The 20,673-nt window shown below is 39.0% G+C and overlaps 1 protein-coding gene across 2 annotated transcripts in view; it reads left to right on the top strand.

The window, feature by feature from the left end:
• asic1b (acid-sensing (proton-gated) ion channel 1b) overlaps positions 1-20,673 on the top strand; it is a 132,037-nt gene that overhangs the window by 79,627 nt on the left and 31,737 nt on the right. Inside the window, exon 1 of one of the 2 annotated variants that reach the window (XM_026307780.1) lies at positions 11,858-12,719. The exons of the other annotated variant lie outside the window; for it this stretch is intronic. Coding sequence (XP_026163565.1) covers positions 12,048-12,719 — 672 coding nt within the window. The 5' untranslated portion in view covers positions 11,858-12,047. Of the gene's footprint in view, positions 1-11,857; positions 12,720-20,673 lie in introns of those variants that run through there. 2 annotated transcript variants of the gene reach the window in all.

Here is a 20,673-nt window from a genome sequence, read left to right as displayed (position 1 = left end):
GTCAGCTACATCAAAGTAGTTTCCCAGAATCATTCACTTGAAAGATCCTGGTTAGCACCAGCTTTACGGCGCCTGGTGGAAAACTTGCTTGGGTTTTCATTTAGGTGACTTCAGTACTTCAGCTGCAGCGAGCTTCTCTCTATAATATCCAGCTTTCTCAGCACAGAGCGCTAATGAACCAAGACTCCCTGTACAGTAGGGCCTTTTTTCTCTTTGAATTTAAATCATCCAGCCAGGTAGCTGCCCACAGCATTTATCAAAGGGACTGAGACACCAACCCCCATAGGCAGGATTTCATTCCTTTACGTGAGGTGCCCTAAAGATACTTATAAAGAAAGAGGTTAATTAATTCTTTTCTTTATGTAAGTAGCATAATGTAAAAAATTTACCAAAGAAATTTTTTTTAAGGCAAACCTTTCCTTAAGTATAAAAGCTACATAAACCCAAAGCTGTAGAATCACCAAAATAAAGTGTAGGCATGTGACCAGTTTAGACTTAAAAGTTCCACTATTGAGTGGGAGAAAAACATATTGTATAAGGAGCTTACTGTGGCAGTGGAAAACCAGCAAAAAAAAAAAAAAAAAACCCAAAAAACAAGATGCGAGTAGCTATCCTTGTCACTCAGATAACAGACGATGCTTTTCTTCCCTAAGCTGTGTTTTCACTAAGGAATTTCTTTGCCTCTGATGCAAATATCATCTGGGTTATAAATTGGGCAGGGTGGTATAATACCAAACTACTTGAAGCTGTCACTGCACCTCCTCGGGACATAGTTTAATGACTGCCTTGTTGATGTAGGCGCCATGTGGGTTTACTCTGCAAGTACTGCTATTTCTAATACACAGATTTGAATGTATTCCCTCCCCTCTCATGTAAATCCTAAGATATAATGTTTTTTTTCATATGTGTATGTGTTAGTTCATATACAAGTGTTAAAAGGAAAGTTGCATGTTTGGAGACATTTGAATTATAGAAAAATGCTTGATCAAATACAGAAAAAAGAGCAATGGTTTTATTCAAATGAATAACCATAGTGAGAGGAAGAGTGAACAAAAATTAAAAGGGAAGAGAGGTTGAACCACGTACGACCTTCCATCTCTTGGGGTTAGCTATCTTAGCAAGCTGAATAAGTTTCCCCATCGTTCTCACTTCTCTGATGTGAGCGGCATACAAGCCATAGCACAACCACAGTTTCATGTTTATTAATTTCCTCCAGTGTGAGATGCGCTAAATCATTGACCCTCTTTTAGTGCCTCGTGCTCCAACTGAGCATGGGAACGAGAAGGATATATTGATTTTGCCCCCTTCTCATCAGCAGCCAGGCCCTTATTTGGGATGAGGAAATGGTAAATCTTATATAGTGAGCCCTTGTCAGGACCTGTCCGGACCCTAATCTCCAGTAGTTGATGGCTCTCTAATCTTTTTACTATCTAGAACTCATTAGAGGCTGAGGAGGTAAATGTAAAGTGTTAAGGATCACATTAATTCTCAGGTCATTCTCAGAACTTTAATTTTTTATTGCACTTTGGATATGACACAGTAGCAAAAACAAGATTTGGCTTGAAAGAATGAAAGACAGGTGCAAGAACAACAATATGACTCACTTTCTGATAATGATAGATACCTTGACAACAGAACAAAGTCACTGTGAGAACACTCATTGTAAGTCAAAGCAGAGCACTTTTCTACATGGATATTTTCTTTTCTTGACTTCATTGTTCAGTTGTCTTCGATTGCTTTTCATTTCTGTTTTCAGTTCTGAATGTGAGTAAAAATGTAGATTTCAAGCCTTTGTCATTTTAGAGCAACATTTTTTTTTACTGTTCTGTTTTGTGCCCGAATTGAGCGAAGCAGTTACATTTAAAAGAATAAACAGCCAAAAGAGGACAGACTCATTACGATCTTATTGGACTCAGAGGTTTTACTAACGTAAGTGTGACTGTGCTCTACTATAGGAATATTTGCCTTGGGTAGGAATTTTAGATCTGGCAGCATGTGTTAACCATAGTAAACGTTGTAATACACGCAGTAAGCATGTAAAATCTGGCAGACTGATTGGTGATCATGGATGGACGGATGGATGGATGGACGGATGGATGGATGGATGGATGGATAGCTCGAGGACTGAGTATGTTTTATAAAAAACATCAGGACACAGGTTGTTAAGCAGCCATCTGTATGGAAATGAAGTGATCAACAGCTATGGCTAATGATCCCTGTCCTTGATAAATTTGTAGTTTTACTTGAAGATACAATATAATCTGGTTAGCAAATGAACAAATCTTGTTTTAAAAAGTGATGAGTGTGTCAAGCTCCTGAGTGCTGGCTCTCATAGTCCTGCAAATAAATAGACGTACTCTCAATAATCTAGTTATAAACTCCCCATCGGAGCGCCTGTCATATTATCTGACATGACAAATAGATCTGAGCTCTAGTATTTGGCTCCCACCCTCCCCCTCTCCTTCTCTTTTTGCTCCCTCTTGACTTCTTTCCATGCTGTTTTCACTCCCCTCTCTTCCACCTTCTCTCTTTCTCTTCTCTTCCTCCTGCTCTCTTGCAGGTCTTGGAGGTAGCACTGCTGATTCCTGACAAGGGAACAGCAATGCACCAGGTGCTTTCACTCAGATTCATGTGTTATTGGCTGTGATGAGGCTGGTGAATCTGGCCTCAGCTGACCGTCCATCATCTGTCAAGGAATGATGATCAGACAAGAAAAAAAAAAAACATTTGTTTACCACCAGAACGGGTCCTGCACATTTTGTGTCAAGGATGGAGTGGTTGTCAACATGTGGACATGCGTTTGAACATGTGCCTGTATGAGTGACTGAAGGATGGAGGGACTAGTTTTTGGTAAAGAATATGCTTTTACGACACACTGGTACTCACTTCCAGTTGATTCTTGACATGTATGTGTTTAACTCTGCGCTGATGTGCCCCACAGTGCCATTGTCCTGTTTTGTTAGCCCTCTGGCCTCCACTAAAGTAGCAATGCGTGTTCTAGCTCGTAACTAATTATTCTCAGGACCGCTGTGAAAGCTCTAGCTCGTCATTTTAATATCTTGCATTACAGTGTTGCTTTGTAATGAAGGAGTCAGCATCCAAACCAAGAAATTATGTTTATATGCAACTTCTTTGCAACAGCAAATATGGCTTTAAGAAAACATCATTACTGCTGGATTTATTTTTCTCAGCATAATGTTAAAACATATGTATTTATCATATTATTTTTTACAGTATCAGTACAGTGTTCACTGTATAAAATGGCTGACCTTCTAGTACAGTATCTACTTGTAATGACCAAAGCATTATTAAGCTATGGTTATGTTTAGGTACTCACAGCACTTCGTTAGAAGTGTTTTTCCCGCATAGTTTTAATAAATATAGACATTGTGGCTGTATGAGTACTGATAATTATGTGCTGGATTTGTTGAAGCAAAGACTCATGCTGGCAACTTGCCGGCTGGCCTAACAGCACTGAGTAACACTACTCTGATATGCCACATTCTTTTTTTATTTTTATCATCTAACAAAGTTGTAACTTTTTCTCTCATTTACCATTAAATTTATCTCAACACAGGAATATAAGCAGATGCTAGTGTTTATTACTGGTGGGACACATATATTATAATCCTTACATAGCAGTTGCTTGCAGTTGTAATTGCTTTTCTTACTATACAGCCTCGAAATTTTCTTCAGTCAATTTTTGGAGAGGTGAAATAAGTCTACAAGACAACAATATCAATAAGTAGTACAAAATAATTTCTGCTAGTTACACCCTTGGAATTACGATCATCTGTGGACACATCTTTTTTTTTTTTTTTTTTTTTTTTTTAAGTCTGGAATCAGAAGCAAAGGTTTTCCACCTCACTTAACCATGTAGAGCAGTGACAGCAACACTGCCACCAGTTTCCAAGGTGTTGTCTGTGGGATGGTGCCGTCTTTCTGTCTATACTTGATTTAGCTTCTCACCTTTTTACTCCGGTTCAATATAAATACAGTCAAGCATCAAAGCTTTTTGAGTTTACTTTGAAAGCGGGTTACCCACAGTGCAACACAACCTCACGCATGTAAACAAATCAGCGTGTGCAGGGCGATTAAGTCAGCTTGCTCCGGACATAGAGCCTTATGATTTAGTATAATGGACCCCAAGCAGCTACTTTCTGCACTTAGCTTCAATCAGAGTCAGAGACAAATATGAAATGATTAATATAAAAATGATGTTTATTTGGAAAGCTATAGGAGGATATCTCTTGTTGCCATCTGTGCTGTTTTGCGTGAGTCCCTGTTTCTCCATATCTCTACAACAAATACAGAATTACCACCCAGAGATGGAGACTTAGGCTTAAGTCACACTTAAATCACACACACACAGAGGGACTGGAAGCTTGGCTCAGACTTGTCCGCAGAAGACTTAGGACTTGACGTGGACTCCAGATTTGGAAATGTGAATAACTTTTATTTTACTTTTTTAGTGCATTAAGGACATGTCTGATGAGCCGGATATCATTCCCAATTGTCAAAAACATGTCATGTAGTCACAGACATAAGGCTTTGAGCGGATATAGTGATTCCACAAACTGTGCATGAATTCAAAGTTAACTTCTTAGTGCTAAGATGGTAGACGAAGAAAATATTACACATTAATTATGGGATGAAATCAAATTAAGGCAGTGCAATTTTCTAAACTGTGTGGACGGTGTGTCAGTTAAATCGGCCATAGTCGGCAGAGTATTTTGGTGTGTTTTTGGTATTAGAATTTAGTACAAAAAAAACTGTGGATGAAGTTTCACAGAATTTAAATTTGAAAGAAAAGAAATGCCACACTTTCTTATTTTTTATGAACTTAAGTAATTACCACCTCCTGTAAATTGGTGAAAAACCAAGACTGCTCATTCTGTGTGGATACAAGCAAAGTTAAGTCAGAATCCACATGGACTTCAGAGAAATCCAAGTCTTATTTTAGAGTAATATTAAAAATATGAAATGTGTTCCACCATAGTGAAAATGATACACTGAGACCAGAGTTTCTAGCAGAATATATAACAACACTGACGGACAGAAAAGAACAGAATAATATTCAGCTCATGTCATGATTGTCACGTAATTCCCTGTTATTTGCATTGGTGTCAAACAGAAATAATGACAAGACAGAGACAGAAGCACATTATGCAAGGGAATAGACCCTGGACTTTCAAAGCAGAGCCTCACCATGTCTATGTATTATAATACATATCCAAGACACCTGTTAAAACCTGCAAAAACTAAACCTCATTGTGTGTTTAAAGGGTTTAGGCTGAATTAATGCGTGAATATCGAGGGAGTTTTCTGGGTATATGTATGAAATGGTGCAGATGAAGGTCCTAAAGCAATCACTGATATTAGTGTTGAGATCCCCAAGCTGCGTGACTCCAGGCCCGCCCTGATGAATTGGCTTTATGAAAATGCCACTGAGTGACATAGTTAAACTATTCAGCTTGATAACTGTGTCCCTCATGGCTCCTAAAAGGCAGCCTGCTGCCCTACTGGTACTTGTCTTAGTACTAGAGGGAGGGTGGGTGAGGTAGAGAGAGGTGAGATGTATGAGATAAAGTCAAAGTGAATCAAACAAAGGTAGAACAAGTAAAGGCTGATTTGAAATAGGCCAAAAGAAAGACAGGAGATAGACAACCTCACTGTGAAGGCAATAGCTCAGGCTCAGTAATCACATTGTGAGGCCAGCCAATGTCCCTGTGTAATGCAACAGGACAAAGACCCAATCAAAGAGTGGCTCTCGTTGCCCTCTGACCCAGCTCTGTTCATATTTGACATGTCAATCAGATCCATAGAGAAAGAGACTCTGATGTTTCTGAGTCTGATCTGAACAGGCTGGTTTCCATGGAGTCCATTGATTTCAAAGCAGACATATGATGTCTACATTGATTTCAACTGTCCTCTTCTGCTGTAAATCCCATCTGGCATGCACCCCCACCTTCAATGCTCTGCTAATTGCACTGACCTTAACAACATGACCCTGTCTCTGTTGCTCTTTGAGTTTAGTCTTCTAGTGTTCTTGTTTTTCTTTTACACTAAAAGCAATTTGGGGGCCTTACAGCCACCAGCTGCATATTATCATTAGATATCATTCCTGCATAGTGTCAACTTCAAGCATTTCCTAAACATCAACCTCAGTCTTGTATGAACAACTATTTCTAGATGCCGTGGACATCAGTCTGTATCACAGAAATGACATTTCTTCATAAGACCATCCGCTATCATCATTTAGTGCAGCCAAATACTCTTTGACGCTGTACTTGCTAATGCCCATGGACTGTAATAAGTCATTCTTAGAGTAATGATTCATTTTGGTTTTGTTCTCAAGATTATTTTAGCCTGTTTTAGATAATAGTTTAAAGTGGAGAGAAGGAGAACAAATTGGTGATTGAAACTAAAATAGGCAGTCTGAGGCTGGATATCAACTTTGGATATAGCAGCTTTATGATGCGTGAATAATAATAATAATTTGTTAATATTTAGCCAAGCCACTAGAAATGCTGTAAGTAATGAGTGACTCTTAATTCTTGTCTTCGGCAAATGACAGCAAACATGGTTTAAGTGTCCTAACCTATAATTTTCTTAGTGGCCACTGGATGCAGCCTCCAGCAGAACTGACTAAAACGATTTTAAAAACAGAGACAGAGGAGTGTGTAGAGAGGAAGCCAGCTGATTAATCAGTTTGTTGCTTGTGTCGCTTGTGTGACATTTTTGTGGCAATGATATAAGCCATTTTCTGAAGTATGTCAAGATATGCTGCTTTCAGCTCTCAAATCTGAGCTTTTTCAGTTTTTTTTTTTTCTTTTACATGATACAGACTTGGTTTGGTGGACAAAATAAGAAATCTAACTTTGGTAATAACAGTTTATCAACAAAGTAATAAATATTGATTAATTAGTTGCAGCCCTCAAAGAGAGGTATGTTTGGGAGTGTGCCTGCTGTGTTGATTGCACTTTACTCATCTTTGGTTCATCCAGTATGGATTTTTTTTTTTTTTTTTTTTTTGGCAACAGGACCAGACAAGATGGTGTTGAGGACAGAATCCAAGCATCGAAATACATTAAAACATTTTTCTAGAAATTATGGGTGACAATACAGAGGTTATGGCCCAGAAGCCTGCAGTTATTGTTTTGCTATAGATGGGTTGGAGAGTCCTGCATTAAAAAAAAAACAAAACAAAACGGCATTCAGTTAAGCTCTTATTTAGTAATACTACACTCACCTCAAATATGTGAGGATGAGATTGGTCCTCAGCAGGATAACAGATACCTGTGATGACAGCTTACTAGCCAAAGCACAGGCAACTGTGGGCCCATCAGTGAGTCTTTCATTTCATCATTGTGCCAGAATCTGCTTTTAGACAAGGTCAGGTTTAAAAGAGATGGTCTGTTCTTTCATACATCTTTTGAGTGCATGGGGAGCTATACTTTAACTCCCTCAGTTGGTGCTTTTAATGTGTTATTTTTTTGTGTGTTTATTTTAGCTGTGAAAGCTACCTCATGTCTGTCCAGGGTATACCTCACATCTTGCACAATGTCTGCTGGGATTGGCTCCAGCCCCCCACGACCCTGGATGTGTCATAATAGGTGGAAGACTTTTGTTTTGCTTCACAGCATGGATTAATGACTAATGCAGAAAATCCGGAATGGGAAAAGGGTGTAGAAATCATTACCATTGAAATGAAGGCTTTGATGTTAACTTACTTTTTACTAACTCAATTCAAAATGTCACTTGATACCCATCCTTTTAAACGTGTCAGTCTTCCTGCTGATAGCAAGAGACATGAAATGCTTTTAAGTGGTGAACTATTTCCTGCAGGCAGTCAAAGTGTGGAGCTTTTTAGTTTGTGGGAGACACCAAATCATGAAACAAGGTTCAAATATCAATCATGATATTTTGTTTGTCTTTGTCTCAATCAAAGGATTTGTCCATCATAGGTTTGTTAAGGCCAGATGTATATGCATAATGCATAATGAGCTTCCTAAGGAAATGTGTTGTTTTTTTCTAAAAACACATGACTTAACGATATTGTCATCTTTTACAAGGGAAACCCAGTCTAGCTCTGTGTAATATTATCACAGAAGTAGTTTTCTTATTACCATCCATATCGTTTCGTCATTAAGTTTTGTGTCTACTCTGCACTGCTTTAAATGAGAAATGTGCTGTATAGCCACAACAACTCACTTAAAAAATAGGTCATTGTTCTTTCCATATTGTTTACTCCCAGCAGGGGGGTGTCTGCATATAACACGCTGTGTATCAGATAGCAATGGCCTCTGGTGAAAGGTGACAACAGAATGTTGTGTTTTGGAGAATAGCATCAATGAATTTGGCCTCTGCCTCATTCTGCCATGGTGTCTTCTGGGAATGGACCACGCTGTATGCTTGTTTACTCATTCTTTGTATTTCCTTTGCAGGCTGAACCCATTGAATCCCAAAATAACCGGAAAATATTAATGCTAGACTATTGATTGAACACTGCCTCTGTGCAAGTAACATCATTGCCTTAGTTTGTCAGCTCTTTTTTTGTCATCTTGATCCTCTTTCTCTTTTCATTTCAAACCCTGACTCATATCAAATGTATGAGGTATGCATTAATTATGTGTAAAGTATCTAATTGGCCCGTGTGTGTGTGTGTGTGTGTGTGTGTGTGTGTGTGTGTGTGAGGGTGTGTGTGTACATGTGTGTATGGGAAGGGGAAAGGGAAAGAAGTACAGAGGCTGTCATGTGTCTGTGATTTTGTTGTTTCTGGGTGTTTGTGAGTATACAGCTTGTGTGTGTGTGTGTGTGTGTGTGTGCAGGCGTGCATGCATACATGTGTGTGCGCGTGTGTGTGTGACTATATGCATGTTCTGAGTAATGGGCTTTGTGCATCCTCTTTTGCTGACGGCCAGGATGTATCCATGGCAACGCCAGGTCGATCCTAGCTGTAAGCAAAGCTGGTGAGAGGGACTTGAAAGGGAGCGTTAAACCTCTCCTCTCATCTGCCCCGCGCTCTTCTCAGTCTGACCATGGCGAAATGCGTGGCCTTGTTGAAATCCCAGGCCCAGGGGTGTATGCTGCAGCTGTGACAGCGGTCACTCTCATCACAACACTGCCACCTTTTGACCTGACGTGAAAATGTACCCTCAATACACCGTTAAGTTGGTTTTTCATGATGTGTTTTTTCTAAGTACTAAGAGCTCACGGTTCATCTGTGGAGGCTAAAAGTTTAGCACAAGTACATCAGATGATGTTGTTGCTTTTTAGCCATGTTTAGAGTGTTGACATGACAAGAGGAAAAAGGAGATGGGGAACAACAAGCAACAAAGGTCTCCAGTCGGATTTGAATCATTTAACGGTCAGTGCCTTACGCTCTAAGAGTGCCCTTTGAGAATGATTTTACAAAGAAATAAGAGCTGTTCCAAGGTATTCAAGGTATTTTTTGGAAATGAAGGTAATGAAATGTGGTTTCAGTGCTGTTTGCTATGTATCAATCTATATAACCTAAAGTTTACAAAGGATTTGCAATGTCAATAGCTGTTTGATTGTCTGTAATTTACATTTTTCACCCTCTTTTCCAGCAATCCCAATTTTAGTGTTAATTTTACCTGTCAGTAGCAACTCCTTTGTTTGTAATGTAAAGTATTGAAAAAAAAAAAAAAAAAGAGATTATCCTTCATCAGACATTATCAGAAAATATTGACATAAAATATTTCTAAAGTATTTTTGACATCAACATTTTGCCTCCTCACTGTCTTGAAATGTTGCCTATCAGGTCTTGAATGCTTTGTCATGGCAGTTTGAGCCCTTAGGAGAGACTGCAGGATTAGATGTACTGCTGCTGCCCCCTAGTGGATATTCAGCATGACATGTTGAGACAGGATGAACATAAGAAAGCAAAGAGTGAAAGCAGGATGAAAAAACATAAAAAGATATTTTGAATTTGTCTGTTATAGGAAAATCATAGATGCCAACACAAATATACATAAAAATACATACAGTATGTGTGCCAGTAAATCTGCACTGACCTTGAAGTTAAGATATTTTGGCAGAAAGGACAATGAACCTAATCATCTGATTTTATTCTGAGGGTCAGTGAACTGCTTTGGACAGTTTAATTTCCTCCACAGAGATTTCACAACTTGTACCAAATCTGCGATGTGTGGTGTTGTGACTATTGTGAATATTCATTCAGTAGCACCTCTCAGAAGTCCTTGGGACCACAGCAGAGAAAGCCCTGTGACCTTCTTGTTAGGTCAGACTGGATGCCGGGGGCTATCTAGCAAGCACTAATAAATATTCAAGAACGAGAGGTTATCAGGCGCTGCGGAGCACGCTTCAAGATAGAGCAAAGCCACAACTCTTTTGTGAGCTCTCTTATCATCAGCAGAGTTTTTTTTTCTGTGATGGACAATCCTCACAGTTGCAGCTAAACACACATTGACTAAGTCTTTCTCACCCTCTCACTTCATCTTAGTGTTGCCCCCTGATGAAAACACACTGGTTGGTTGTTATGGTTTAAAAGCTCAACACAGTGGCCCAGTTTGGGTTATGTGTTTTCCATTGGTTTTATAGGTTTAATGTGGCTGTTCCTCACAGGTACCTGTGGTACCATTAGCTGAACATTTTTGTTATAGGATGCTGCCATGGCTCTAAATGTGTCTAACATTTCACTTTCTGGCACAATTATGTTTCTGAAAATAATCTCAGCAGCCTAATGGAGGTGGATCGATACAGATGGATCGGTCTCTTACATTTCCTATTCATTCCACAACCAACACCACCTCTGGGAATCTGCATTTATCTTCATATTCAATAATGAGAGGATCCATTTAAGATGATTTTGTTTTCTCTCCCTCACTACATGTACATATTTGCTTTCAGTTAATCTGCTTTTCACAGAACTGCTTGCAGCAACTGTATGTGGGTTTTTGCAATTTGAAACAGATCTGAGCCATTAGATTGAAAAAACAAAGAGCAAATGGAAGCACACCTCCCTGGTGGTTGCTCTGATATAACTAATTTCTAAATTAGAGATCATACGTGAACTTAGTACTTCCTCTAATCCTCTAAAAGAACACATCTGACTTGGTATTGCTCTTTGTACTCTGTTTTTTCTTTGGTTAATTAAACTATTGAATCTCAGGTTGTATTCTGCTGTGTTAATCTTTTCCAGTTACTCATCTGTAGTCATTTTCAATAACACCTAAGTATTATTTGCATTTGATTACACAACTGTGCTGAGATCATTTTCTTTTCGGGGGCGGATCGAGGTCATGCCAAACATGAAATCAGCAGAAATAAACAGCCTATTTAGTGCTTTTGCTATTGCGTATTTGCTGCTGTTCTCTTAAATTTTCTCTCGCCAACTGCATCAGACCTCGTTTTTTTTCCTGTAAATGGTGAAACTCAGTCCCAGCACAATGACCTGTAGCTGGGCCCTGCGGGAGTATTCTGTGTCCTATACTTCTCATAGCCTCACCTTCTTTCCCGTCCTCCTCCTCCCCCTGCTCCTTATCTTCTTCTCCTACTTCTTTTCTCTTTCGAAATTGCTCTGAGGGATCTGCCCCCAAGATACAAGGACAAACCCAGGCAAGGCTTCTCAGTTTAACTCCACAGTAAATGTGAATGGTGGTGAGTGGAGCTTGTGGCTTTGTTTTTCAGCATGTGCGCTTTGCTTCAGAAGATGTTCTGACTTTGGGACAGTATGTATTTGGGTCTAAATTTTGACTGACTCCCTCAGTTTAAGAGCCAGCCTGTTTTTTTTTTTTTTGTTAGTTAGTTTTTTTTTTTGCAGAATTATTCCTCTCTATACTTTTCTGATCATGTTTTGATTACTTCATTCTTGGTTGGTTTTGACTGATGGTTACAAGTCAGTACCTTATCACTTCTCATCTTGTTCTCTTTGAAAATTCCTTAAGGATTTTGGATTCGTTAATTGTTTCTGAACAAGTTTTCTTTCTGTGGACTTCTGGGCTCAGAACGAAATTTTTCATATTTATCAGCATATTTTTTACCTTGTTCATTCTGCCACCATGCCGGTCCGAATTATGTGCACCATCTCCTTCTCGGCTGATGACGAGCCCAGCAGAGGATATGGTAAAGACAGTTTTGATGACCACTACAAGTGTGTAAAGAAGAGTTACAGTGATGGGGGCTCGCAGGACTACCTGGAAGGGTGTAGTCAAGCGGATGATTACAATGATGAGGAAGATAATGAAAGCGATGTGGAAGACCTGGCCACTTTCTTCGGTGGTTGCTCACTTCATGGTGCCAACCACGTGTTTGTGGAGAACAAGAAGTTTGGTATTCGCCAGGGTTTGTGGGCGGTGGTCTTCACAATGGCTCTTTCTGCTTTCCTGTTACAAGTAGTTGACAGGGTCATATACTATCTCCAATATGATCACATCACTATGCTGGATGAGAAAGTAGCCAATAATATGACCTTCCCAGCTGTCACTATATGTAACTATAACTTTGTACGGAAGTCTCAGATAAGCTACAGCGACTTGATTTTCATGGGTCCGCTGCTGGGTTTCGAAGAAGGCATGGCTCCGGGGTTTCCGCTCGCCCCAGAGCCGGACCGCCCACTGGGCTCTCGTTTTAGCCTAGATGAGTTCTACAACCGTACTCGGCACCGTGTGGAGGACATGCTGCTGGAATGTAAATTCAGAGGATTAGACTGTGGTCCTGAGAACTTCAGAGAGGTAAGTTACACTGAGACCCTTCAGCAGGAAATATGTTTTTTTTTTTTTTTTTAAATTCAAATGTTTGATCTTTCTAGCAGGCCCTAAATTGGAAATCATCAGTACAAGTTAGCACTTCCTACATTCAAGAGGTATTTTATATGCATCTGGTCAACTTGATCATTTTGATTAATTGGTAAGATTTAAATATGGGGATCTAAAATTGGAATGTGTCTCAAAAAAAACAAAACAGAGTGCAGGGCTGGTGGATTTCAAGGACTATTTTCTTTAGGGTTCATTGTAATAAAACTGACAACACCCAATCAAACCTGTTTAAAACTGTAATGCCAAGATAGCAAGAAAAAAAAGGACTTTGAGGAAAATCACAGATATGGAAGAAAGAGTTATTTATTGCCGAGAGGTCATTCAGTTACTTAAAATCCCAAGTCATTGCTGTAAATAAAAATGTTTTTCTAAGTCAGCACGTCTGCTTTAATGAAACTCTAGTGTAAATAAATAAAAAAAGAACAGACATAATAAAAGCAGGGTCCATTACTTAAAGTGGCGCACTTGGCATACAGCTGTCGTTATTGAATTAAACAGGCACTGAAGGAATCTTTGTGGCGCACAGATCAAACTTGGGGGCTGCTTTTTGCCAAACACACATTCCCCAAATTTTCTTCTGCTCTATAGTCTCACTTGAGTGTGCACATCAGACAGCACTCAAGAGGAATACTGAATTACCAAGTAGTGTTGACAGTGTCCAGCTATTGGCTTATTGATTTGTTTGACCTTTGCACAGTTATAGATAGATGTGTGAGGACTGCCAATGAATGTACTCGAGTTATGTGAGCTGCACTTCCATCAGTGTGTAAATGCATGTACATGACAAAATATTCCCATTTTAATCCTGATAACAGAGTGATGCCTATGTTAAGGTGTAATGTATTTATAGGACTGTTTATTGTAGTTTTGGTAGCAGTAGTGGAACTTGCAGTGACCAGTGCCCATATGTTGCTTTATTGGTTAGTCAGTTAACACACGTGTAATTGGCAACTGCTTTGGTAATCGGTTAATCATTCATCCAGTAGATGAATTGATAATAAAAGTAATTCTTAATTGCAACCCTGGGAATTTTTGATGGTTTGCATAAATTGTTACAGTTAACGCCATCTCAGAGTTTGTGTGAGATGGTAATATTACATGAATTTATTTACAAAAGCAATGTCACAAACTTCGTTCCATGTCACAGGGAAGATTAAAACACAAAGACAAGCAGAGTGACATGACATTAAACATTAAAAGTCTGTCTTAACAGGTGATTTTTCATTAGGGGTTTCACAGTATCAACACTGAAAGCAGATTTGACATTATGGGGTTGGGAGCTTTTAGAAGTAGAGAGCTGTACAGAGCTGCTTCCTGTCAACCTGAGCACAGTGTCTAAATTTGGGGAAAACAAAAATTGCCAGTACGAAATGAAGGTTGGATGGTGCAGATGTGGAGGTGAGAATTAGGTGAATCTATTGGAGAGCTGGGAACATGTTTTATTGCACCAGGGCAAATCATTTAAAAAACTTTTTTAATTTCTAAGATTTTGCACAAACAAAATTAATTAGTGATCAGAGAATTTTTTCTATAGTGAACAACAGTATACTGTATTGAAAAGAACAAAGGGACATTTATAAAGATTAAAAATAGTGTCTTCATCACAGAGCTCTTTTGTGTTTACAGATGTATTTCACTGTGAGGTAGAGACAGATGGCATGACTTCATATTACCATTAAAAGAGAGAGCAAAATGTTGCTTGACATCCATTTAAAAACCGAGAAATGCTCAGACTGGGCATTCGGCATCAAAAGGCCAGCGTCCTTGAGGTGAAATAGGGTCAGCAGTCACTGTCTGTCTGCTTTTAATAAGAGAATGCATGCCATTTTGATTTTATTAGTACAAGAGGTAGGCAGTATTGGACATGACTGCCATGGTGCAAATTCATTCTTGCCTCCATAATGTCTTACGTTTGAATTAAATAAACCATATCATCATCTTCCACACCTTGGTGAAACTGATTCTTGCAGTCAAGTCAGCAGTACAACGCAGTATCTCTGTCCTCATAAAATTGATAATCTCCAAAGCAACCATTGATGTGAAGTATCCATTATTAACAGACAGAAAATATATTGTAAGTTTTGTATATTTTGTAACTTTGTGGAGTCTTTCATATTTTCAAACACTCAACTTATTTGGTAAGCTAGCGCTCATATATCTGTAATAATTACTTTCAGAGCAAACCACGTGAAAGCTTCTGAGGCATTTCCTAAGTCCATTTATAAAAGGGTCTAATCACAAGCATGAATCTTTAATGAAGTAATCACGTACATAAAATGAATGCGAAAAAGCCAAATGCATACTTTGAGGCCATTTTCTCCTGTGGTAACTTTGCTGCATAAGAGCACTTGGCAAACAATTGATTTACAGGGAGCGCTGCCTAAGCTTGTGTGTGATATAGCATTAGTGTTGTGGGTTGCGTATACAGCATGTGAGTGTTTGTATATTATACGTTTCAAGGGAAACGGTGTGTGCCTGCCTGCAGGTTTCAGGTGTAACTGTTACTGCAGCTAAAGACCTGACTAACACCGGTGACAAGTAATCTTTTCTCTGTCAAATCTAATGGGACTAATTATAGCAGTTGTCAATTTACCTTGAACCTTTCTGTATTACAGCCTCCCCCCAGTATAATCATTGATTGTTCCTTCAGCTCATGTGCACCTATGTGGCCATGATAAACCACGACATTCTGGCTGTTTTGTTGCTATTTCCAAAGCACATTTAAATTGGGCTCTTTGCTGCCTTGAAAATGTTAAATTGTTGAAATGTTGAAAGAACCGGTTTGATAACCAGTTACCAAACACTCCCCTCTCCCTCTCCATTGCTTGGAAACAGCTTTTTTTTTTTTTTTTAATACAGATAACAGAGTGTATGATGCCTAATAAGGCACCATTAAGAGTGCATTAATAGTTTTACTGTGGTTAATACATTGTTTGCTATGTGTTTTAGACCAATTCGAAGCTATTTAGAATGGGAGGCTAACGTACTTAGCAGCATGTATTATATATTAGTTATCCTTCTCGTCTGAACAGCAAATCAATGGAGTGTATTTATTTTTGCGTAATGTAGCAATTGGCAGCACCACTGGGCCCAATGTGGAGAACCCTGAACTCCTGCTAGAGCCTGTTTATTACATCTGCTAAAGAGCCATTAATGGCCCTGCAGACTCAATTGTTGGTGTATTGAAGAGGGGCGGGAAAGGGAGGTGAGTAGATTGATTGCTTTATCCATCTTTCATTCTCTAGGGTTTTCTGTCCATTTCTTCTCTCTCTGTCTCCGTCTAGTGTCTCTGCCTGGTGTCCGTGCAAATGAATGTTTGTTTCTGTGTGTTTCGCTGTGCATGTGTGTGCACTGCAATGAGCTCTTACTTAGGGCTGGGTCAATACTGAGGCTTGCCTAACGCCCTACAGACAGAAGGTTCAGGTTGCAGCAATTCTGTGCCCGAGCAGAATGTGAGCCCCCCTCAGAGCAGTGATCCAAACCCCTTCTTCCTGCTCCCAGCCCAACCCATTAGATATATCTTGCCTTTCTCCAGAGCTCAGCATTGTCAGTGGAATCAGCCAGTGGCTCTGGTTACGCCCTTTTCCTCTGTCCTCAAGAGCATCAGTCTGTATACCCCCGGCTCAGCCTCTAACAGACAGACAGATATGCAGAGCCTGCAAGGGAATATTGTCAAAGAAGGGAAAAATGAAATGTTAGAGCAGGCCTCACCATCTGGCTGTGAGCCGTAAATACTTGTTCTGGTTCAGTACTTCTTTTAAGCAGCTATTGAGAAGAGATTGTATCAGGGAAAGCGGGATGTAATTATCGTCAAGCATATGCCATGATAAATTAGATGTTAGTAAATTATCTTTCAAAAAAGAGATCATAACGCCCACACTGAATATACTCGAGTACTGCTAATATTGAGTGTGTGCAAAACTCAATTTGTTCTTGTCACTTGTGGAGCAACAATTACTCTGCACCTTGTGCAATTAGGCTAATTAGACATCACTTTTTCAAATAGAAATTGAATCTATTGATTACTAGAGATTGAATGTGTAAGTCATTCTGTGATTTATTTTATTTGCTACTCTGGTTAAATGCATTCCTTCGAGCTTTATCTTTGTATAATTCTTGATGTTTCATTAGTTGGTTTGAAATTCAAATCCATCAGGCAATGCCAGCACAGCAACATCCAAGCAAGAAATTCATGCATATCCGGAGAACGGCAAGCACTGCATCAACAGTGTCTGCAGTGTCAGTTGGAAGTGTCATTTTATTCATTTCTCTTTGCCCGCCTGAACCTGTGAGCTATCTGAAATGAAATAATGGATTTCAAGTTTCAGGTTATGGAAACAAGCCTTATTAGGCACAAATAGGCTCAGTCAAAGAGTGGTCTTTACAGTCTGAGTCAGAAAAGGCGTGCAGTGCTGAAATGCTTCCTCCCCTCTGAGAGGTGACAGCACAAGACTGTTAAATATTTATGGTCATGCTGAAGTTCAGATAGCAATGACTTTCTCTCATCTTCTCAGCCATTATTAGCTGTTTCAGAAGTTCTGGTGTCACTTCTAAGCATTGCATTTTGTGCAGTTTGAAAAATAAATGGAATTTTGCATTTATTAATACATTATATCTAATGCATAAGAAAAAGGCTTCTCTTCTTATCAGTCCTTCAAAACAGTTTGATGATCTAATTACTGTAACTGATGCCTCTGATACTCATCTTTTTTTTATTATGCTTGTAAAAATGTATAATTATGCTTTTGCCAGCTTGCACTTATGTCAAACAGTGGTCACAAGGGGGCAGTATTTTACAATTATTTTAGACCCTGGTTTTTATGGCGTTTGTGGTCCAGAGATACTGAATGCTGTTCTTTTTTTCTTTTGTTTGCAAAAAAATCGCTTAGAAAATATGCGTAGTCCAATCTTTAAAGAGGCCTTTGATTCCTAAGTCAGTACAACATCAGAGTTTCTTAGCTGCATTGACCATTATCCAGTTAAAGCATCATGTATGGCAGAGCTGCTACTGCCAGAGGAAAGCCAGTGGTTGGATTTTGTGAAAGAACTGTTTTCTCTAGGGATTAAACTCTTTGTTTGTGTGTTGTTTGGATTAAAATCATAAATATTTCAAATCAAACATGAGCAGAGGTTTGTTCACTGTGGATGGCCTTGGCAGAAACTCATCCCTAACTCGTTCTCTATTTCACTTTCTCCCATCTCTCTCTTTTTTTCATATCACACTGTTCCTGACATGAAGGACTTAAGTCCAGTAAGACACTAAAGTGCTCACAGTGTCCTGTCTCTCTCTATCCAAGTGATGGATCAGTGTTTTCAGAACCACCCATTTTAATTAATTTTCTCATCAGTCTTCTTACTAGTTGGTGACAGGAGGTGCAGCAGCACTCAGTCCCGATTAAGATAAGACCAATGGAATAAAAAGCCTGGGTCATTTAAATTGGGCAGATACATCGTTAACTCTCTCCAATATCAGCCAACGCTTCATAACACCAATGCTAATTAATCGATAAAACAGCATAAATGAAAGCATATAACTTGACTTTACACCCTGACTAAGATAAATGATGCCTAATGGTGAATATGAAGGATACTGCACTCTTGCTGGAGCAATTATATATGAATAAGACATATTACAAGTGTCCTTTATAGGGCCAATAGCCACTTACTAGTAGCTAATTAGGGTGATGACAGGGCCCTAATGGCTTCCTTCAGGATTGTTCCCCTGTACTTCATGTCCAAGCTGAAATAAAATGTTTGGCTTCAAATGGGACAGTGGAGAAAGGTCTTTATAAGAGCACAGAGCTGTGTCTTAATGTTTTCTCTTTTTTATGCCTCTGTTTTTGTCTATTTGTTTTGGTCTATTTCTGTGTGTGTGTGTGTCCATGTGTGGATGTGCTCTTATGTGGGAACAAATGTACAGACAACATTCAAACTTATACCAAGACTTACAAGACTTCTATTCAGATAAGAATTCAATACTGACTGTCAGCTAAGAACAACTGAATTGTAATAATAATACTACTCAGATTCAAACAAACAATCTGTAAGTGTTTAACATGTGTGGTGCCTAAAGACTAGCTTCTGTTTTTAGCTGAACTTGTAATTACTGCTTTACATTTTCAGACATTTATAGATGACTCCTTCCGTCATCATCAAAAGGACTCCATTGTAGGAAGTGATGGCAGAGCGTAGATTCAGTGGGATATCTTACTTCACCATAGACGTGTGTTTGGGTATGTGTATATATGTATTTGTGTGTGTGCCAGAGAGACAAGGCCAATTGATTTTTGTCCATCTGATGTATGGTGAAGTCATCAGTGCTGCACTGCTCAGTAACACTGCAGCATCCCTTTAACAACTGTGTGGTGGTGGTGATCAGTGGCCATGCCAAACTTAAAGCTGTATAAATCAATTTTTGTCCACTTAGAAATACTCCTGACATAGTTTCACAAAAAACACGTGACTGCTAAAATGGGGTGATGAGAGTTGTGATTACATCGATCTCTGTAAAATAAAAGCAACAATGTTAAAAATAAGGGTCTCACTGAAAATTCAATGAATTACAAGCAACACTGGTTACATTACATACAGTAATTTGATTAATCGGTAATATAAAAATAAATATTAAAGCATTATTTCAGAGTTCTGTTTATCTGTGTATCTAATTAGGTATTACAGGCCTAGAAACTCAGACATACTATCTAAAGTGCAGGAGAGAACATCCCTGAATAGACTAAGACAGCACATCTTCACTAATTACAATCAGTTTGGTTTTAAATGTAAATGTGGGACTGACTGTGTGTTTCTTGATTAAAGGAAATTCTAAATAAACACAATAATTAAAACTCTACTATTTTTATGTTGTAGTAATGCTCCTAAAAGATTTTGAACTGTCAGTTCAGTTGATTGAATGTGAAACAATGTGTACAACTGGTAATTCGCTTATTACCTATGTATGCAGACGATTTGGTGATTTTCTGTTCTTATTGTGCTGGTCTACAACACTTTTGAGGATTTGTTCATTATAGGGTATACGTTATGATATACCATGTCAAATTCCATGTCATTAAGATAATTTGTATAAATAAGGTAAGGAAAACTGAAAATTAGTGTGTCCAGATTTCTTCCTGACTGGTACTTAGACCATTATATAACCAGTGATCAATCCGATCATAAGAACAGCATAAAAAGTTATACAGCCAAGCTAAGATGTTGATGATGGATGTGAAGACTTCTCTACTGATAGCTTTTGTACACCCCCGCTTACTGCCCATATGTGGTCCTATATGTCACACTCTGACCTGTAATGACAGTATTGGGTGTCTGCTTAAAGTCCCAGGAAGCTACAGTGCAAGCCAGTGTTAGTAAATGTTGGTACATCCACCTGCTCTGCTATAATACAAACTCTTATACTGTCTTCCTTCCCAAGCTGCAGTTGAGTGATATGTTCTTAAATAGACTGTAAATCATAAATATAAATTAGCTTCATGTGGCAGCCTGAACATCACATGAGCCTCAGACAAGAAGGGCTGAGAGTTTTAGCTTCAAATTTTTACAGAGCAGTTGTGTTCTGGGCAAAGAGGGAAGAGTAGCTTATAGTTGACGAGTGTTCTGTGTATCAGATGGCAATATCACAGGTTTTCATCCATTTAACCAAAGTCCTCAGCTGAGCCTCTGTACATTTATCTGCTCAGTGAGACACTCTGGATAAGAGCAAAGGCAAACTGCTTAAAATGTAAATGACCCCAAAATTGTAAACAGGCCCGCCCTGAGCTAATGTTAGTGGAAAGTCTATTGATTGAGCAGTTGTTGTTTCATCCCAGGATCTACGAGTCAGTCTCGGCGGACCTGGTGCTGTTGCCTGTGGGCA

This window comes from Mastacembelus armatus, chromosome 5, assembly GCF_900324485.2.
Source record: "Mastacembelus armatus chromosome 5, fMasArm1.2, whole genome shotgun sequence".
NCBI lineage: Eukaryota > Metazoa > Chordata > Actinopteri > Synbranchiformes > Mastacembelidae > Mastacembelus > Mastacembelus armatus.
Note: the sequence above shows the minus strand (reverse complement) of the source record. Positions and strands in the feature narration are given on the sequence as shown.